Source organism: Musa acuminata, chromosome BXJ2-10 (genome assembly GCF_036884655.1).
Source record: "Musa acuminata AAA Group cultivar baxijiao chromosome BXJ2-10, Cavendish_Baxijiao_AAA, whole genome shotgun sequence".
Lineage (NCBI taxonomy): Eukaryota > Viridiplantae > Streptophyta > Magnoliopsida > Zingiberales > Musaceae > Musa > Musa acuminata.
The window spans coordinates 29,732,881-29,751,962 of record NC_088347.1 but is presented as its reverse complement, the minus strand read 5'-3'; the positions used below and the strand labels follow the sequence as shown (position 1 = coordinate 29,751,962).

At 40.2% G+C, this 19,082-nt stretch overlaps 3 protein-coding genes and 1 long non-coding RNA gene across 5 annotated transcripts; 2 read left to right on the top strand and 2 right to left on the bottom strand.

Moving 5' to 3' along the window:
• Positions 1-1,098: 1,098 nt before the first annotated feature.
• On the bottom strand, positions 1,099-4,028 carry LOC135624317 (uncharacterized). The gene is made up of 2 exons (XR_010491644.1): positions 3,488-4,028; positions 1,099-1,386 (listed from the first exon to the last, which is right to left on the bottom strand). It is a non-coding gene; the product is annotated as an uncharacterized LOC135624317 (long non-coding RNA).
• A 931-nt stretch (positions 4,029-4,959) lies between these two features.
• On the top strand, positions 4,960-6,692 carry LOC135624309 (protein TIFY 9-like). The gene is made up of 6 exons (XM_065127785.1): positions 4,960-5,123; positions 5,244-5,400; positions 5,487-5,574; positions 5,687-5,768; positions 5,860-5,920; positions 6,464-6,692. Exons 1-6 carry the CDS (start codon positions 5,024-5,026, stop codon positions 6,549-6,551), a joined length of 576 nt encoding a protein of 191 aa, XP_064983857.1. The 5' UTR covers positions 4,960-5,023; the 3' UTR covers positions 6,552-6,692.
• A 1,598-nt stretch (positions 6,693-8,290) lies between these two features.
• Positions 8,291-10,048, top strand: LOC135625011 (basic helix-loop-helix protein 80-like). Its single transcript, XM_065129199.1, has 7 exons — positions 8,291-8,723; positions 8,807-8,953; positions 9,043-9,177; positions 9,253-9,336; positions 9,431-9,532; positions 9,612-9,708; positions 9,808-10,048. The coding sequence occupies exons 1-6, from the start codon at positions 8,424-8,426 to the stop codon at positions 9,696-9,698; spliced, it is 855 nt and encodes a 284-aa protein (XP_064985271.1). The 5' UTR covers positions 8,291-8,423; the 3' UTR covers positions 9,699-9,708; positions 9,808-10,048.
• Positions 10,049-13,668: 3,620 nt separating this feature from the next.
• Positions 13,669-19,056, bottom strand: LOC135584106 (putative pentatricopeptide repeat-containing protein At5g13230, mitochondrial). 2 transcript variants are annotated; one of them, XM_065130678.1, is made up of 3 exons: positions 16,183-19,056; positions 14,734-16,031; positions 13,669-14,150 (listed from the first exon to the last, which is right to left on the bottom strand). In XM_065130678.1, exon 1 carries the CDS (start codon positions 18,887-18,889, stop codon positions 16,391-16,393), a length of 2,499 nt encoding a protein of 832 aa, XP_064986750.1. In that variant the 5' UTR covers positions 18,890-19,056; the 3' UTR covers positions 13,669-14,150; positions 14,734-16,031; positions 16,183-16,390. The 2 variants fall into 2 exon arrangements, with proteins under 2 accessions (XP_064986750.1, XP_064986749.1); XM_065130677.1 differs by having other exon boundaries at positions 15,948-16,031.
• Positions 19,057-19,082: the final 26 nt, after the last annotated feature.

Genomic DNA, 19,082 nt, shown 5'->3' with positions numbered 1-19,082 from the left:
CTCTTGATCGATTCTCGAACATCCTTCTCACATATAAATAAGTTTTTATATGGTTGTACAGAAGAATCATGAAGATATTTTGCTATGATAAGGTCCTTCTAAAATCGTGACTGCTACAGTAGTAAAATAAATTTATTATAGAGAAATAATAGATTGAGTTACATGGTAGAGACTAAACCTTGTGGATGTGCCATAGAGCATCCTCATAAAAAAGAGTAGAGATGGACGTATCGGTATTGTATATTCTTCTGTCATCAAAATTGAACGATATTTTACATTAGGATTCATAAGATAAAAGACAAGCATACATTATTAGTTCAAAAACCTCCCCCATTGAACTTTTGCCAACTCATTGAAAGAAGTCATCCTCCAAACCCATCACAACATAACAAATCCTCTTTTCTTTTTTTTTCTTTTCCTTTTAGAAAAATGAATTTTATTTTATTTTATTTTGAGAAGGCCGCGTTAAAACCGGTGTTCCCAACTCTGCTTCCGTTTTATTCTCCACCCAAACACCCCTAAAACACAAAAAAACTCTTTTCTTCTTCTTCAACTGCTTGCACCGACTTTCTTCGCAACCCCTCCTCCTCCTCTCGTCTTGCATTGGTTGTGGGCTTCGCCTTCGGCGATGGTGGCTCCCAACATCGAGATGATCGTCGCCTCGTTGAGGAGCTGCTCGTTGGGGGGAGGTGGAGGAGGGGACCAGTCGCCGCCGCCGCCGCCGCCGCCGCACCTCGCCGAGGCGACCGACGAGAGCGCTGGGGGAATCACGGTGGAGCTGAACTCCGACACCGCCCTCCCGTACCACTGGGAGCAGTGCCTTGACATGTGGGTGCGATCTCTCTCCCGTCCTCCCCTCCTTAAATGCGCCTCTCCCTATCGCCAATCATTGATCATAAATGCCCAACCCTAGCCTCAAAAATGCGGTTTTGGGACCGATTCAGCCGTCAAAATCCTTCCTTTCCGCGCCGCGCCCATCTCTCTCTCTCTCTCACTCGCTTCAAAACAGTCGGGCAAAACAAAAGAGATTCCCGAGGGAGGGAGAGAGGAAGAACTTGTTTCTCATCTTTTGATGCAAAGAGCTAAAGAGCGGAAACGAAGTGGAAAGAGAGATCTATCGGTCTCGTATCCATGTCACTGTTCATTTACGTGGAAGAATAAAAGAAACTGAACACAAACTCTAGCAACTCGATAGAAAAGAAATCAAAATGATAAACTCACCAGGCACCAAATGATCTATGCCACTCTGGTGCCTTAATCTGATCCATATGGAACCAGGGAGAAGGATATATCTCATCAAATAATTCACCGTATAATGCTGAGTTGCAAACATCTCCGAGGAATGCAACCGCAATCACGCAAGGTCCTCTGCCAACTTCTACATTCCTGCATTACAAAAGAATACATTACCAAGCAACAAGATATGCAACATGTTACATAGTTAAGAGAAGCAACAACATGCAACATGTCACATCAACATGGCAAAGACAAATGATCAAGGTGCTCAAGTGAAGGAAAATTAATATCGTAGCATAATTTGGTCCTTATGATAATTGATACATCATCTAAGCATAACAATGTATTCAATAGGCTTCTATGTAGAAGCTGCTGCAAGTGTTTATGATAAGTACCAGTCGAAACGAATATGATGCAGAAAATATCTATTAGACATCTTGTAAAATAAAATAAAAAAAGGTCTCTTTTTCCAGTCAGTACATGCTTTTCATCCATGGTGGTGCATCTGCAAGCTCCTCTATGGATATAGTGGACTATGGTTTAGGCCCCCTATTTTATTCTATCTCACCGCTTCATGCCCCAAAATGCAATCTCCTGTAGCTCCGTATGGCTAAAATATTTGGATTTCTTTAAGTTCAAAACCATGGAATTCAAGTCTGACATTGCCAATGAGTTGCTTAATAGTAATGTTTAAATATGTCATGTTTTCATGCATACAAAGCAGAGAAACAAATTCTGGAAAGAACATTAAAAAGAAAATTCTGAAGGTATCACCTTGCATACTCTATTATGCCTCTCCTCTGCTAATTTATTGCCTCCTCTCAACACTTGAAATCAAGGAAACTAAAAAAGTTTCAGATCAGAGATTAGATGAGATTGTAGATCTGTGCGCGCCATGTCCATCTCTGCTTCTTCTAAACAAGATCTTATTTCTAACGCATCTTAGTCCTGATTGATTGAGCAAAAAAAAAATCCAAAAATTTGACATAGCCCCTGCCCCCAAAACTAGACTAGAGCAAGTTTTGTTCCATAACCATGATGACCCTCCCTTTTGAATATCATTTTTCACTCCCAAAAAACTGAAATCTAAAGACAAATGAAAGTAAAGAAGTCAGAAGTATCATGCTAACACAAATGCCCTTTTCAGTGACTCACAAATTGGTGTCTTTCTAATAATTTCAAGTACAATCTTAACTAATTACTATGATTCCTCTTGCCCTTGAAACTCAATTCAATCTTGCTGAACAGACATTTCAGTTTGGCTGATCCATAAAAAAGATTGTTTTGGCATGGTCAGAATAAGGTCTTGCAGTCTTGGAGTGGATGCAAGGCTATGTTCTTGATAAAACGGAGATCAACTTTGCATTTCTGACATCCTTTAATATGCTTTCACTTTTCACCAAAGTTGTGTTCTTATAGTTCTGGATATCTACTAGAGCAACGGTGAGATGACACAACCAGGGTTTTTGGTGGCAAAAGAATGAAAAACCATGGGCAATTAGATTTTGCATATGCACCTTCCAGTGTTCCACTGTGCTACCAGCTCTTGGGATCTCATGCACAATTCGGAAACTGACAGAAACTAACCATCAAAAAATAAAATAACATTCTTGCAAACTTAAAGTAACAGGACAAGAACTAGGTCTAATAACTTCATATAAAAATTGCATACCCATCTTTTGTATTTACTTTTACGTTTTCATGTAGTAACATTACCATGTGGTAATCTTGCAAGTCTTCAGAATATAGTCAAATTTTTATGTTACCATGTCTTTTAAGCTTCAACATGCAAACCCAGCAAGCTGTAACACAATCCGCAGGCTTGTCAACAGTCAACTTAAGGGTCATACAGTATGTTGTTTCAGCTGGTTTTAGAAACCTACTATTTACTCTTGTTACTATCCAATTTAAAACATCAAATTGTCTATTCTCAAGACACCTAACCAAAAATAAAGATCTATTTCAGACCAAGCAAATCATAAAAGTAAACCAGATAAACATTTGAAATCAATCCAAAGGGCTCTTTCATCTGCTAAATACTGACTACAAAGAACCGAGTTCTGATGCATTAACTATATACGTATGTGCTACATGAATTCCCCATTTTTGTTGCTCTAAGAGGAAACTAATGATGAGAACGATCTGATACCCAGTCGGGGGTGAATCCAGAATTCATATAAGAATCCCAAGTCCTAACAAGAGAATTAACGTCAAACCAAAAGTAAAGACATGAATCTGCAGCCAAAGTTACCTCCTTTTCGCCTCGCATCATCTTACTCGCTGTCCCCGCTGTCATCCTCATCCTGATCAGGGTCGACATAAACCCCCGGCGGTGGAGGTTCTCGCCGCTGCGTACTTAAAGGAAGGATGTTCTCCGGATCGACCTCCACCAACGGATCATCAACGAAATCGCTGTCATCATCTCCCTCCCCGCCACTCTCGTCTTCACTACCCACATCGCTACCGTCGTCGCTGTCGTCATCATCGGTCTCCTTATCCCCCTCTTCCTCCTCCACCACTATCCCTTTTCCCTTGTCCACAGAGGTGAGAGCTCCCGTCCCTTCATCGACAGCGGGTAGGAGGAGGTGCAGAACAGAGGCCATCTCCAGCTTTTGATGCTTCTGCTCTCGCTCGCCCTCCCCTTCCACGAGGGGTTCGAGATCACGCTAGCGCTTCATTCTGGTTCTAGGGTTCGGGAACAAGGCTCTCCATTGGTCTTGGCCATGAAAAGTAAGGGGTTTGCTCCGGGAAGACGGTGCTTGGATTGGGTCTTGTTGCGGTGGTGCCATTTTATAGTTAACCTGCGGACGTTTTTGAAATTAGAGTGTACACATTAAGAGGGTTATATATATATATATATATCGTATTCGACACCTGATTAAGTTCTTCCGACTCGTTAGTGATCTAAGCATCCAATGAACCTTATCGATCAACAAACATACGTTTCGCATTGGACACCTGCCTCACAAGTGATGGCTTTTTTGACCTTAGAAACTTGCGGGACACCCAAACGCCACCGACCTTAGTCCGCACCTCTCCCCGTTTCCCGGCCTATTCCTATCCTCGTTTCATTCGATCACTTTCCCATGCTTTGGAGTATTCGACTGTCACGTGTGCAGCAGCCCTGATAAGGGTATTTTACAGGCCCTATACGCGTCCGTGCAATCCTCCGCGAAAAATATCACAAATGCATCGTACATACGGGCGGTGACCAGACACAGCTGGTACGGGTACGGTGGCCCGAGGACTCCCAGGATCCGGTCCAACGTCGACTTCAGGGATCCCCTTTGAATCCATTACGTGGAAACTTCTGGTCCGTAGAGAAATGCCGCAGCCTGCGTAGCAGAATCCGTACCTACCGCGGAAGTCCCAAGGTTGTTTCGCGTTTCACCTTCCTACTCTCGACACGTGTCCGTTTCAGTAAAACACGCTGGCGTCACGTGCGTTCGATCGCCCACGACGCCCGCGTGGACACCAGCCGAACCCGCGATTCATCAAATCGCATGTCTCCATAACTCGCCCTTATGCTTTCCCAAAATTTTTAAATTACCCCTCCGTTACTCGAACTCTGCAGCCGTTTGATCTCACCACCGAGTGACACCAACGGATGATATTACATCGCCAGTAGATGGGTGATTCGGGAAAGTTAAAAAACTAATGGAAGGAAGGCGCGCTGCTATTTCTCGCTGCTGCCGCTGCCGCGCTGCTGCTTCTGCAGTATCATTCCTCACCACGACAACAAAAATATAACGGAAATAAGCAGAGGGAGCAGCCGAAGGGAGAAGGAATGGCGAGGGGTAATACCTTGGTGGAGCTCGATTTCTTCGGGATCGAGAAGGAGATGGCGGCCAGCTTCCACGCCTTGGATCGAACAAGTCCCGCCCGAGGTCCTCCTCCGTCTCTCCCTTCTTTTTCTTAGTATATGGCCTTTTCTTGCGTTTGGCGTGTTTGTTCTCGGATCTTGTGGTCGTTCTTGATGGTTGTTATCGTCTTGCGCTTTGGTTAAGGTAAACAACTCTCCAGGGTCAACCCCCAACTTATCAGGAGCGCGATCGCCCCCGGCCACTCATGGCCGGCCGCGACTCCACAGCCGCTTGCTGAGACCGCCATGTTCTTCCCCTCCCCGTCTTCGTCGCCGATGCCGGTTCTGAATCCCTCCTTCCGGTTCGCCATTCTACTATTTGTCTTCAACTTTTTCTTCGTGCAAAAAACTGAATCGGATTTGTATTCTTTTCTCAAACAATTTCAAGGCCGATTTGGGAGATGTCGAAGGGAACGGCGCCGCTGACGATCTTCTACAACGGTGCGGTGGCCGTTTTCGACCTCCCAAAAGAAAGGGTTTGTTCCCCATCCCGTTCCGTTCCCCCTCTCATTCTCGCGCTCTCCGGTCTCCTTTTTCTCTCCGTTTCTTATCCAAAGAAACAGCACTAAATATTAATAAATGCTGTAGGTGGAGGTTATTTTGAAGCTGGCGGAGGACGGTAACGCGGGTAACGGCCGGAGGGAACGGTCGCTCGGCGAACTTAACCGAGGTAGCCACCAAATCCAAAAACTCCTCTAACGTCGTTTAGGATGCGTTAACCGAGCATTTGCCTGAAATGGAAGCCTCTCTTCTTCGTGCAGACTCGCTGCCGATGGCGCGGAGGAAGTCGCTGCAGCGATTCCTCGAGAAGCGCAAGCGAAGGTAATATAATTTATTTCACTTACAAATATCCATGCGGGTCTCGAATCCACCGTCCGTCAGTCCGTCCCGCCTTGAATCGGACCGCGGATCTCACGGCCAACGAAGTACGGGAGAGGAGTGTATTTAGTAATTAACAATAAGTTTTTATTATTATTTTCACGTGATCAGATTAATTGTTGGTGGCATGGCGAGGTCACGAGAATGGTATGTTTCAAATTATATTAACATAAGCGGGACGCACGTTCCTTCTTAACCACATGTAATATATATACATATACGAATGCACCTCAGCATGGTTGTCACTGTCCACATATTTTTACTGACGAATAATAGCTTCAATACGAAAAGGAAAATAAAACGTGAGAACAACCTATACCAACCGCATCCACCGTATTATTAATACTTTACTTTAAATTGACTTGGAACAGATATTTACGGCAAGCGAGGAATATGTGGTGCAGATGAGACCGGACAAAGTCTAATATTTAGTAGTATGTTTTAGTATCGTTTTCATGATTCTAATGGGTTGTTTGTCATGTGCAGGATGACGGCGTCCGGGCCATTCGTCAGGGAAACTGAGGTGGCGGGTTCGTCGGAGAAGACGACTTCGGATCCCTTGTCTGGCTTCTGACATCCAACGTTGTCGTTCTTTAGTTTGCTTTGGTTTCATTGCGTTAAGGTAGAAAGGGTGGCCTTAAGTTGCCGGTCCATTTTGTGAACTATGGTTCCGTATGTTTAACCTTCTTTGATGGACGTGGATGTTGACTTCAAGATTTAATTCTTCAAGACTGTGGCAATGAATACTTGCCAAGGATGTGTTTTTAGCGACGAGGAGGACTCTGTGTTTTCTTTGCTTGTATGAATTGCACAGAGAAAGCTGGTAAAGTCTACTTTTTCGTTTCCTACTTGCTCCTGCTGAACCTTCGTTTATATTGCTCAGAACGGAACGTCATAATTCATACCTCTAAATTTTGATCTATACCTACTGTCTGATGATCCAGTACAAGAATCATATATCAAAATCACATTTCTCCTTCTGTTTTCTTTGGTTGGCAACGAAGTACCTTTGTGTGTTCTGTTCGTGGTATTTCTTTTGTGACTAATTAGAGTTCTTTCGTACCTGAGGGCCGTCCAGAAAAATGACACCGTCGCAGTGTTTTCCTTCTCTCTCTAACGGAGTACAGCGTTGCCCACAGCTCGTGGTCATCTCCTTTGTATATAATATCTTAAGATAACCGAGACATCATTACAAGTGCGTGTGGCATGAACAAACAAATTAACTTTTCGATTTCTACAACAGTGGAAGAAGCTTCAACATAGAGATTTCTATGACAGCGCAAGAAGCTTCCGTGCAACACCGCATCGGCGAGTGGAACTTGCAGGCTTATGAAGACTCGTCCTCGACGGTTCATTTTCACAATTTTCTCTCACTCAATCACCTGATTTGATGGAATCAACTTTATGATATAACTTCTCCATGAAGTGATCTATCGAACTTGCATTCCGCCATGTTGAACATGGGCCAACAGCTATGGATACGGCCTTATCAACCGAAGCATAGCATATACGTATTATAAAATGAAAATTTATATATAATGTGATTTGACTCAAGTGCTTACTGTTCTTACCATTGCTATATATAGTATCATCAATAAATGTGGCACCTAACGCCGATCAACGCCAAGGAAACAACTGACAATGGTGATAAGGTTTAGGGTCGATAGGAAAAATATCCATCTCAATTAGGGCATCATATGTCATAGACCAATCGGATCGAGATGGTCGAGATTTTGGTCAACAATTGAGTATCGACGTTATTTCTATTCAAATTGTAAAATATTTTTTCAAGATAAACCAATTATAGAAAGCTAATCATATACTACAATAATCAAGTTCAATTAATATTTACTTGATTTATTATTTTATTTTATTATTAACTTAATCGTGAGAGACAGCACATTAAAAATCTCGCTCGATTTTGATCTTTATGTAAGTCGATATAAGATCAAATATATAAGATATTCTCAATCTATACGAAGTTTTGTTCCACATGGAATAAAGACAAACTAATTCAATAATTACTGACATTTTTCGTAAAAAGCTAACTTACATCTAAATATCTATAATTTTTCTGGACCAACTCAATTCAAAATATTTAAGCTTACAAAAATGACAGTGGACCATTTAGTGCTGTATCCATTATTTTGGATGCAAGTCAAAATCGAGATAGGATTAATAATATTGGTAAATATCAATTTGGCTGAGCTCTCAATAGCCAATCATTCCTCTACTGACGATGGAACTGATGGAAGAGTTAATGATGGAATTGTAGGATTGAGATGGATCTCTTCCCAGCTTCTTTATAACCAGCTTAAAGACTGCCATCAGAGTCCCAGCCCTGCTAACTCATTGCTGCCACTGATCTCGCTGTATCGGTCTCCTCTTTCTCGCCTCTTCTTCTTCTTCTTCTTCCAGCTGTTGACATCGATTCTGTCACTGCATTATGGCTTCCTCGCATTGGGACTCTGCTTGCGTTTCAAAGACCACGGCTGAGATGCTCCTCCTCATGCCGCAGCAGCAAGTCGCAGTGGCAGCAGTAGCAGCTGCTGTCACAGACTTCGATAGCAGCAGCTCCCTTGATACTGGTACAGATGCTCCCTCGGCTGATGGAGTCATAGTTAGTTCGCCATTGTCGAGTGAACTCCATGAATCTAAAAAGGTCCAGAACCAGAACCAACATGGCCGTGTGGATCATAAAAGAAAGACCAAAGACGAGGCTAGTTTGGTTACTGGTGAATCCGAGGTAAGAACATCATCAAGTTGAACTGTTGGTAGCTTAGCTGTTTTGCTTCCTCAATTCCTTGTTTCCTCTCTTTCTGTTGCTAGGGGATCAGGGATGGCAAGAGCAAGAAACAGAAGAGGCCTAAAGGTGGGTTAAAGATAACAGAGGAACTGAGGAGCTCCTCTGATGGATACGTTCATGTGAGGGCAAGGAGAGGTCAAGCAACGGACAACCACAGCCTCTCGGAAAGGGTACTACTACTACTACCACTATATGACACTTGACGCCATAGCTTCAGACCTCCATAATCACAAAGCTTCAAACCATGTCATGGTTTCAGGTGAGAAGGAAGAAGATTAGTGAAAGGATGAAGATGCTGCAAGGTCTTGTTCCTGGCTGTGACAAGGTCACCGGTAAAGCACTGATCCTGGATGAGATAATTAACTATGTGCAGTGCTTGCAGAACCAAGTTGAGGTAAACTGCAAATGATGTGTTGTTGATGGCACCCCTCTTGTTCTGCAATTGCTAAATCTATTAGGTTTTGTCCAGTTTCTCTCCATGAAGATTGCTTCTTTGAGTCCCGTATTATACGATTTCGACGTCGGTTTTGCCGATTGCATAAACCAGCCACAGGTGATCTGCAAACCTCATACTTCTCATGTGTTTGTTTGGCTATCATCAGTGTATCGGGGTGATGTTAATGTGCTTGTGGCATCTGAAATCTCAGAAACTGATCACGAGAAGCATACCACAACCATTGTCCTATGTAGACCAGATGAATCATCTTCAAGCCAAAGCTTTTGACAGTGGAACCACAACCTTCTCTCAGGTTTGGTCTCTTACTCAGCTTTATCCGAATCAAGAACACAACGCAGGTAGCAAATCCTGGACATGATGATATTTTACAGGATGAAGGCAGTGCACTGCAAATGGGTGAACAAACACAAGGGTTCGTCGATCAAATAGGGTTCACCAACATGTACTCTTTTGAGTAGAGAATAAATGGTGAGTCACAAACTTGGATATCGATGATGGAATTATTATTTGCATCCTAGCTGGATTCCGAAGAGATTAATCTTCTCTTATCGTGCATTCTTACCACAGCATGTACATGGACGAAGGACAACACATCTGCAGACCCAGACAGAAGCACTCAATGTTCTTGCATCGGCTTCTGCAGTCGCAGTATCATTTCAAGACCCATGTGAAACAGTGTCTCTCTACAAGACTGCACTGTGCTGAAGGAGAGAAGGCAGAGAGAGAGCAAGGGCAAGGCAGGAAGTCCGAGAAGAGACTCAAAAATGAGGAGGCGATGTTGGCTATTTCGCCAGTGAAGTGATGCACATATCTGTAGACGATTTGTCATGTTAACTAGCTTGCATATGTTCTCATAAATAATATCGTATTGCTAGTTTACTGGTATCTTTCTTCTTCGTTATCTGACGGTATTACACCGAGATCGAGAGAGAGAGAGAGAGATAAATTCTTACATCATTGCTATCACCTCTTCTCCTTCACGAGCTCGAAAGCTCTGTCCACTGTACTACTTTTTGCTTGGATTCACTTCACTGTCCTGTGGAAAGTTTGTGATCCACTTTCCGGTTTGACAATGCAGCCTGCTTTTTCAAACTTCTGCGAGGATATTAGGATCAGTCCTCGTAAAGAAACTCCAAACTTATATATCCAATGGTGTCTTTTTATTTTGTTTTTCTCTATTTTTTTGAGTCTCGATCACAATATTTTTTTATGAAAATACCTAAATGATAAGATTACTGATTTGAAATCTCATAGAGGATAATAAATTAATTTATATTTTTTTTTTAAGTTTTTGTGTTCTTAATTATATTTTTTTTATAGAATTATAATATTTTTGTGAAGGTGTTTAACATATAATAACTAGGATAACGGATATACATTGATATAAGGAATATATGCCTTCAATCATGATCCAACATGTAACAGTCTCACTACTAACAGTAAAAACTCTCATAGGTTAACTATCATGTTAAGATTACATCCTCTTAAGGTTATAAGAGGGTCCACGAGACCTCGACTCCCTTATTGAGGGCATCGTTAAATATGTTTAATCTAAGAGGTGTTCTTTGAGGCTCAATTCACAAAATCATATGAACTCATCTAAAACAATTAATTCTTCGATAGTCTTCGTACTTAGACAATTACTTATTGCACTTTCATGGAAAGGATATCATTTAACAACAGGAAACAATATCATTAATCAACCATCATTTATAAATAAATGTCAAGTAATAAAAATCATTCCTGCTTTGAAGTGATTGGATAGTCACAAGATTTCTCATGATTTAACAAATAAACATAGAGATTTTGCGGTGAATGAAGCTATCCAAAATCACATAGTTGATCTGAAAAAATATATATACGTACCAACAAACAAACAATATTGCATTATGTATATTACAAATGAGAGAATCTCTACAGTGGTATTCATTTCAAAAAAGAAAAACTTGCATTTTGATCTAAAAAATGTTGATTAATCCTGATTATTAAACATTTTTATCTCAGCTTATATTCCATTTTAACAGCAGCAATTTGTGTTCCTTATAATTATTTTAAAAATATATATTCAATGCACGAGACTCTTGTCAATATGGGATGATCAATGTATATAGTTTTTTTAAAAAATAATTTTATAATTTAAATTATTATCTCTTATGTTAAAATAATAATAATAATAATAATAATAATAATAATAATAATAATAATAATACTAATAATAACCCTCCTTTTTACTGTTTTCCTTTTAAGATGTTGAATTCTGAAGAAAGAGATGCACCCATTTAAAGGTCCTGTCGACTCGTTGCTGCCTCCGTAGTATGCCTCCAGCTCATTGTGGGTCTTCTGCTGCTTCATAATTGCTCGAGAAATCCATGCACTCATAATCATAAGGAATAGGGTACAAAGTGTTTGTTGATATGCACGTTTCCCGGAGGAGGTCCCTCCAAGGTAAAAGAAAAGGCACACTTGGTGTCAGCTTTCGAGTACCACAAAGAGGCCGACGACCATGGTTCATGCACTGTCCCTCTCCACTGTTCCTGTTACTCTGGAGGACCAAGGATAAGATCGAATGATAGGAGGGGTGGGATCCTTGTGCACGTCCACTGTTGGAGCCTGGGACTGATGTTAGACTGCGCCGGTATTGGCGGCGAGGAGGGAGCACGGCGGCATGGTGCAGGGCGTCGGGAGGCTGATGAGGGAGAGAAGCTGACGATGGACTTAATGTGGCATGGCGTACTGCTGCAGGGGCGGGCTGTCCTCGGAACAGATAAAAGAGTGACAGATCCCCCACATGGCGTTTGTTCCTGGGCCAAAGTATCAATTAGCATCCCCACTGTTCTCTTTTTTTTCCTTTCTTTTTACCATATGGCATTTTCGCTATTCATTTTTATCTTATAAACATCAATTTTATTCTCATTTTGAAATATTCTTAAACCCATGAATAAGTTTAGATCAATAAATCTGTTCGGATCAACCCTCCTCCTCCTCCTCGGTTTTCACCTCCATCTCCATCTCTTTCGTCCTCTCTCTTTCTCACTCGGCTTCCTTCCTTTTTATCACTTCTCACTCTACCTCGTCTTCTTATCCTTCCTCATCCTTTTCGTTTGTCTTTTACTCCTTCATTGCTTTCTTCATTTTTTATTACTCATAATTTATTTAAATTTTTTTTATTATACTTGAATTGTACTTGGATTATAATTAAGCTGTACTCAAGTTATACTTAATCATAGAATCTATTAAAAAATATATTAATTTAAAATTATCTTGAATTCATCATTAAATAAAAAAATAGTATTTTTTTATTAAAATTATCTAAAATATATATATTACTAAATTTAAAATAGGTTAGGTGATGGAGTCTAACTTAGTTCGATCTCAAATAGGAAATATAAAATATAAAATTTTTGTGATTCGTTTTATGGTGAATTTAAAATAATTTTAGATAATAATTAATATATTTTATGAATGAATGTAAATCAAGTGTAACAACTCTTCTAAGTAATTCATTATAATTTTATATAAAAATTAATATTTTGTTGAGGATAATTCCTTATAGTTTTTAGTTTTATGATAAATTTAAGATAATTTTATATATAAATTAATATATCTTTTAATATGTTATGAGTATAACTCAAATGTAATGAACTCTTTTGAGCAAACTATAAGGAAGAGGATGAGACGAGGGATTAGAAATAGTGGAAGAGTAGAAGAAAGCAAAAGAGAAGAAGGAGAGCGAAGTGAGAGGAGACGAGACTAAAACGAAGAGAAGGAAAAGGCGACGAAGAAAAAGGAAGAGATGGTAAAAGGGAATGAGAAGGAGGTGAATTGATAGAACCGAACCAGATTAATAAAAAAGAAAATCAAACCATAAATTTTATATAAATTTCAATATAATTTAATCTAAAGAATGAGAGTATTTTTGTTCAAATTTGAAAAAGGAAAAGAAAAAAAAGAGGTGTCATCCGATAAAAATGAATAATGAAGACACCAAAAAATAATAGTTGGAACAAATTGACCTTGTTCTTTTGTCTTCACCACTTTGAATCCGTTCCTCTTAGGAGCCTTCAAATATCATCACCATCTTTTCTACTCTGTCTGTAAGAGTCACTAGTGCGGTCTGCAGCATGCTATATCCATGACAAGAACCAGCATTGTCCAATATGTTTGGAGAAAGATTCCACCAGTAATGAAACAGTGCCTCTCATATCCACAGATGCAAAGGTTGCATGGCCTGGTGATTGCTTAAGAAAATGATGCACTGGTATGATTCAATATAAGCCAGTTGCCAAAGGGAGAAGGATTTGGAGCACAAAAGCCAGTATAATTATCTCCACATTTCATATTCTTGATCTTTTCTGCAATCCAGATAATAATTCATTTCCTTCACAAAGTGGAAATATAGGTACCAATTGAGCAATGAGTCTCTTGAAGGAAGCTTGGCAGTGTCAATTTACTGCTAAGAAGATGTTTATGGTACAGAAGAAAGAACTTATATCATAAATTTTACAAATCATCAACTGCTAAATGTTTAAATGTGTCATCCCTCGTACTTCTTACCATCTTAAATGATCGCAAACTAAATTGTGATGCATAAATCCACAAGGAGACTCATAGACAGGACATAAACACTTGAGCTTTCGAGGGGTCATGCTGCTCTTTGAGGCCATGGAATGCTACTCTGATGGCATGTGATTTTCTGATTACATAGGCAACCTGTCTTTGCAGATGACCATGCTCCATGTTTCTTCATGTCTGATTCCTCCAAATGGCTTGCTTTCTTATAATGGTGTGCTCATTTTGCCGAATTGTTGCTGGATGTGGTAGCAGAAACAACTGTAGCAACTATAGGTCATCAGTTGGGATGTGGAACCATCTGGGCCTCTTGGGAGTGGTTCAAAGCATTAAGGCTGCTTCTGTTGACATATAAGAACACATAAATAGAATTAACACGGTATTAACAGTGGCCTCTGCTTACCAAGACAAGCAATACCTATGCATAGGCAATAACATCTGCGAAGCAGTTGATTTTAACGGTTACATTAGTTCTTGACACCTTTATGATGACAATCGCAACTCCTCAGAACTGAGGGCTGGACAAACTTTTTGATACGAAAGTGTTTCTGTAGGTGGCACCCTTCTAAAGAGAAGAAAGAAATGTCAAAGAATGAGAGAAAAAAGGTTCAAACACACATATCGGGTGACAGTTTTTTTGTGGTTCCATGACCTAAACAAGGTTTTACATCTAGACAGTTGTGACATACTGACTTCACATGTAATTTTCCTCTGCAGCCTTCAACAGTGAAGGCCTACTTAGAAGTTGAAAAAGCAAAGTCACAAGTTACTAATAGACACACATTACAAAATAAATACTTGATTAATTCAACGTGACTTTACTTGCAGCTGCAACAACTAGAACAAATTCTTTTATCCAAGGAATAGAGTAAAGATTGCTGGAATTCATAAATGTCAACTAAGATACATCTTTGAAATGTATACCAAATAGAAGTGCAAGAGGGAAAGAACAAGGTCCAGTGTTCTCTTCATGGCAGTTTATCAAATCAGCTTACTAACTCTTCATTTGTTTGGCACAGCATGAGGCCATTTGCAACCTACTAGTTTTGTATCAAAAATGGCACTTTATCAATATTTCTCGCAGAAGATATACCATGAAGGAAAAAATAATTAATGAACCACCAATGAAGGAAATAATTTACCGTTGCTTTGGGGCAGGAAGTAAATGGAAATGGACTGTGGTCATGAAAACCTCTTTATGCTTCCAGATAAGTATAAAAAAAGCATTCAGCATTACTTAATTCCAAGAAAATAGATGACCGTAAGTTCTAGAAAATTTCTGCTTTTATTGTTTTTCTTTAGTAATATCAAGAATCCTTCATAAAGCTATCATTACAAAACTGCAAAATTCACTCAGTTGAAAGAGGCTAAGCTATACCACTCGAAATTTCCTTCTGGCATGATTCTGATCTTCTATGAGGTGCATTTGCCATGATAACTTAATTCCATAATTCATACAACAGTAATCATGATGAACTCAACGATATATAGTTTGGACTCATAGTGGATGAAGGACACTACTCAGGCTTCAGTTCTTTCTTTCCCTTTTCCACCTTTGATTTTTCTTGATAGTCATAAAAAGCTTAATGGGCTAGTATGGACCAGATTTAGTTAAATAGAAATATGGTACTCACAGTATAAATCAACTTGTAATAAGTCCTGTAAGGCATGCATAGGTTTATGAATCAAAACTGGAAGAGAACATGAAAAGGAAGAATCCATCGGGGAACATTTAGCTTGCATAAATGTAATGTTAGCAAGATTTGTGTTTGATGACTAAATAAGAATATTCCCAAGTATACATATGCAACATTAATAAAGCCTATGACTATTTTTCAACAGAAGTAACAGAAAGCAGGCATCAAGGTTGATAAAAAAGCCTTTTTGTTATGGAAGAAAATTCATATATTCCCTGTATTGGATATCCACTGATAGTGATATGATGTATCTCTAGTGAATTCACAGCTCAAGAGGAAAACATAGGTGAAGAATCAATAAAATGAGATGAAGAATGCCCACCTTTCACGTACATGCAAAAAAGAGAGGAGGGATGAAGATGGAAGGCAGAAAAAGCATATGTGGAAAAAAAAAGGATATGCTACATAAAATCAAATGACAAAAAGGTAAAACTGGCATACCTATAGTGGTGCAAGTTAATAAGTCACCAAGGAAGAATCTCTGAAGAAATATGCCACTCTGGTGATCCATGTTTAGAGTTGGACCTAACAAAGAGAGAGAAAAGAGAAGTATTATGAGCAGCAGTTTTTAAGCCAAAAAGGACTCTCTAATGGTGGGGGTTTACAGAGAAAGTTTACACAATAATGATAACATAAACTAGGGTAAAATATACACATCACACAGTAATGTTCTTACCATAACAAATCAAGCGAAAAGTTCTTGTTTATTCTAATGCAATTCACATGCACTCTCAACTACAAGCATCCTTTCTGATAGGAAATTTTGATATGTAAAAGCAACATATCATGAAAGTGCACATTCCACATTTTCCCCTTATATTTGCTGACATGTGGAATTTTCTTTTCTCGTCTGCAATTGCTAGCCTCTTCCAGGCACATAAGCATCACCAATAATCACCACAGGAACAAGTTCCATCTTCAAAATGATGAAAGCGATTAATATCTCTCACAGTGATATCCCGCTGAATGACTTTAGATATTACTTTGAATGCAGCATGACAATCTTGGCAGAAACGGAGATTCTTGATTATACAAATTGGGCTTCCAGGTGGAAGTCTTATAACCGCAAATGCCAAGGCCAACCTCTCACTATGCATCCATACAATTCGTTCTTTTTTATCATCATCAATATCATGCAATACCACATTAACGTCCGGAACATAACCTGCTCTGTTAACTTTAATATGTAACCATTCTAGCATAGCATTGATCGCCCTAGTGTCAGGATGTGAGTAATCTCCCATGCAAAAGGAGTGAATTTCACCATGAAACTCAATCCAGCTACGACCAGGTTCCTTTTTCACTCCTTTGGCTCTCATGGATTTCCTGACAAGAGCCACATGATCCCAACTTTTTCCTGCAGCATACAAGTTTGACATTAAGACATATGTTGTCTCATCCTGAGGTTCCATCTCAAGTATCCTTTCCGCACACAGGTTCCCTAGCTCAATATTTTTGTGAATCAAACAACCACCAAGTAGTGCACGCCAGACCATAACACTAGGTTTTACTGTCATCCGGTCAATAAATTCCTTCGCTTCATTCAGACGACCAGAACGCCCTAAAAGGCTGGCCATGCAAGTATAATGTTCCATACTTGGCACAATGCCATAATCCTCAGCCATAGAGTTAAAATAAGACAGACCTTGGTCCACTAAACCCACATTACTGCATGCTGATAAGACACCGACGAAAGTCACACCATTGGGCTCAACCTTGTTGTCCCTCATCTTTTTGAACAGGCCTAAGGCATTGGTACCTAAGCCATGTAGTGCATACCCACAGATCAAAGCATTCCAAGATATCAAATCACATTCCTTCATTACATCAAAGACCTTGTGAGCATCTTTGATGCTCCCACATTTGGCATATGTATCTATTAGAGAATTACTAACAACAGCATCGTCACTTAGTGTGGTCTTTGCAATCAATGAATGAACCTGCCTTGCCTGCTCAATGGCAGCTATGCTCACACAAGCTTGAAGTGCACTAGAGTAGGTGACTTGAGATTTTGATACTTGAGCAACATGCATCTGACTAAAGAGTTTCAATGCCTCCTCACCAAAGCCTAGTTGCATATAACCTACAATGAGTGTGTTCCAACTCACATCATTGCTATTGGACAAGTCTGAGAAAATAACCATTGATGCATCCATATTCCCACACTTAGCATAAAGATTAATTAGAGGATTTGCAACAAAAATCTCTGTATCAAGACCTATCTTAACAACATGGCCATGGACTTGCCTTCCCATGTCCAAGGCTCTACTGTTTGCACAAGCTTGTAAAACACTAGAAAAACTGTATTCATTGGGCTCTACTGGGACCCTCATCATCCGCATGAAAATCGCCAATGCCTCTTCATTTTGATCAATTTGTGCATAACGTGCAATCATAAAACTCCAAAGGATCACATCATTCTGGGGAACTGCCTCAAAAATTGCATGAGCATCCTTGATGTCCCCATATTTTGCATACACATCAAGCAGTGAACCACCCACATAAGGGTCCAACTCATAGCAAGTTTTAATTGAACAACCATGTATACTCTTTCCCAATGTTAATGATGAAAGGGAGACAGATGCCTTGATCAGGCTAGTAAGCGTGATGTTGTTTGGTCTCAAGCCAGAAATGGTCATCCTAGAGAATAGTTGCAAGGCATCCTCAGCACAATCATTATCAGCATAGCAAGAAATCATCCCTGTCCAAGCAACAATGTCTTTTTCGACAATCCCATCAAAAACCTTTCTTGCCTCATCGACATAACCACAGAGCGAATAAGTATCAAGTAAAGCGGCACCAACATACGCATTTGACTCATGACCAAGCCTACAAATGCAGGCGTGCACATGACGACCAAGCTCTGGCAGCTCCATAACAACAAATAGCTTTAAAACTGTGGTGAACACGAACTGGTTAAGTTGGTGGCCTTCTCTATGAAGCCTGTGAAAAAGGTGCACTGCTTCAATGAGCTTGCCGCACTTGGCATAAGCCTGAATTAAGGTGACGAAAGAAACCATATTTCTTTCGGGCATTTCTGCAAACAATATACACGCATCGTCTACAATATCAAATTTTGCATACATGTTCAGCAAGATATTTAGGCAGAACAAATCCAAACAGCCGCCATGTTTCAGGGAATGACAGTGAACAGCTCTTCCTCTAACATGATCGACTTCGGCAATGCATTCCTGAAATGCTCGTGCATAAGCATAAGAATCGAACACCGGTGACCGGCCAATATAATCCTCTCCTTCTACAGCATATAATGCGGCGCTCGACAGAGAGCTACGCCGACGGAGGTGAGCCGAAGAAGTGTTTCGTTGGACAAACGAGAAGACTGGCCAAAATTTGGGTCCCCTGAGCCGCAAAAATCTGATCATAACGCTGAAAACAATGGGGAGAATGAGAAAAGGCGTAGATCAGATCCCAATCAATCTTCATAGTGTTTGAGCGGAATTAGACTATTTCGCATCTCGACGCAGTGGCCTCCGGCAGCGCAGCAAAAGCGGCGACGGCCGGAAGAGTTCGAAGAGCTCGGGAAATTGTTGCGGGTATATTCTCATAAACAGCCCT

What these genes read in the sequence shown, in the direction of transcription:
- LOC135584106 (XM_065130678.1), bottom strand. Translation starts at nt 18,889, where the DNA reads ATGATCAGATTTTTGCGGCTCAGGGGACCCAAATTTTGGCCAGTCTTC.
- LOC135625011 (XM_065129199.1), top strand. Translation starts at nt 8,424, where the DNA reads ATGGCTTCCTCGCATTGGGACTCTGCTTGCGTTTCAAAGACCACGGCT. An exon ending in ATTGCATAAACCAGCCACAG is followed by an intron (nt 9,337 to 9,430) that starts GTGATCTGCAAA and finishes CTGAAATCTCAG; the next exon opens with AAACTGATCACGAGAAGCAT. An exon ending in GAACCACAACCTTCTCTCAG is followed by an intron (nt 9,533 to 9,611) that starts GTTTGGTCTCTT and finishes GATATTTTACAG; the next exon opens with GATGAAGGCAGTGCACTGCA.
- LOC135624309 (XM_065127785.1), top strand. Translation starts at nt 5,024, where the DNA reads ATGGCGAGGGGTAATACCTTGGTGGAGCTCGATTTCTTCGGGATCGAG. An exon ending in TCGAACAAGTCCCGCCCGAG is followed by an intron (nt 5,124 to 5,243) that starts GTCCTCCTCCGT and finishes GCTTTGGTTAAG; the next exon opens with GTAAACAACTCTCCAGGGTC. An exon ending in TCGACCTCCCAAAAGAAAGG is followed by an intron (nt 5,575 to 5,686) that starts GTTTGTTCCCCA and finishes TAAATGCTGTAG; the next exon opens with GTGGAGGTTATTTTGAAGCT.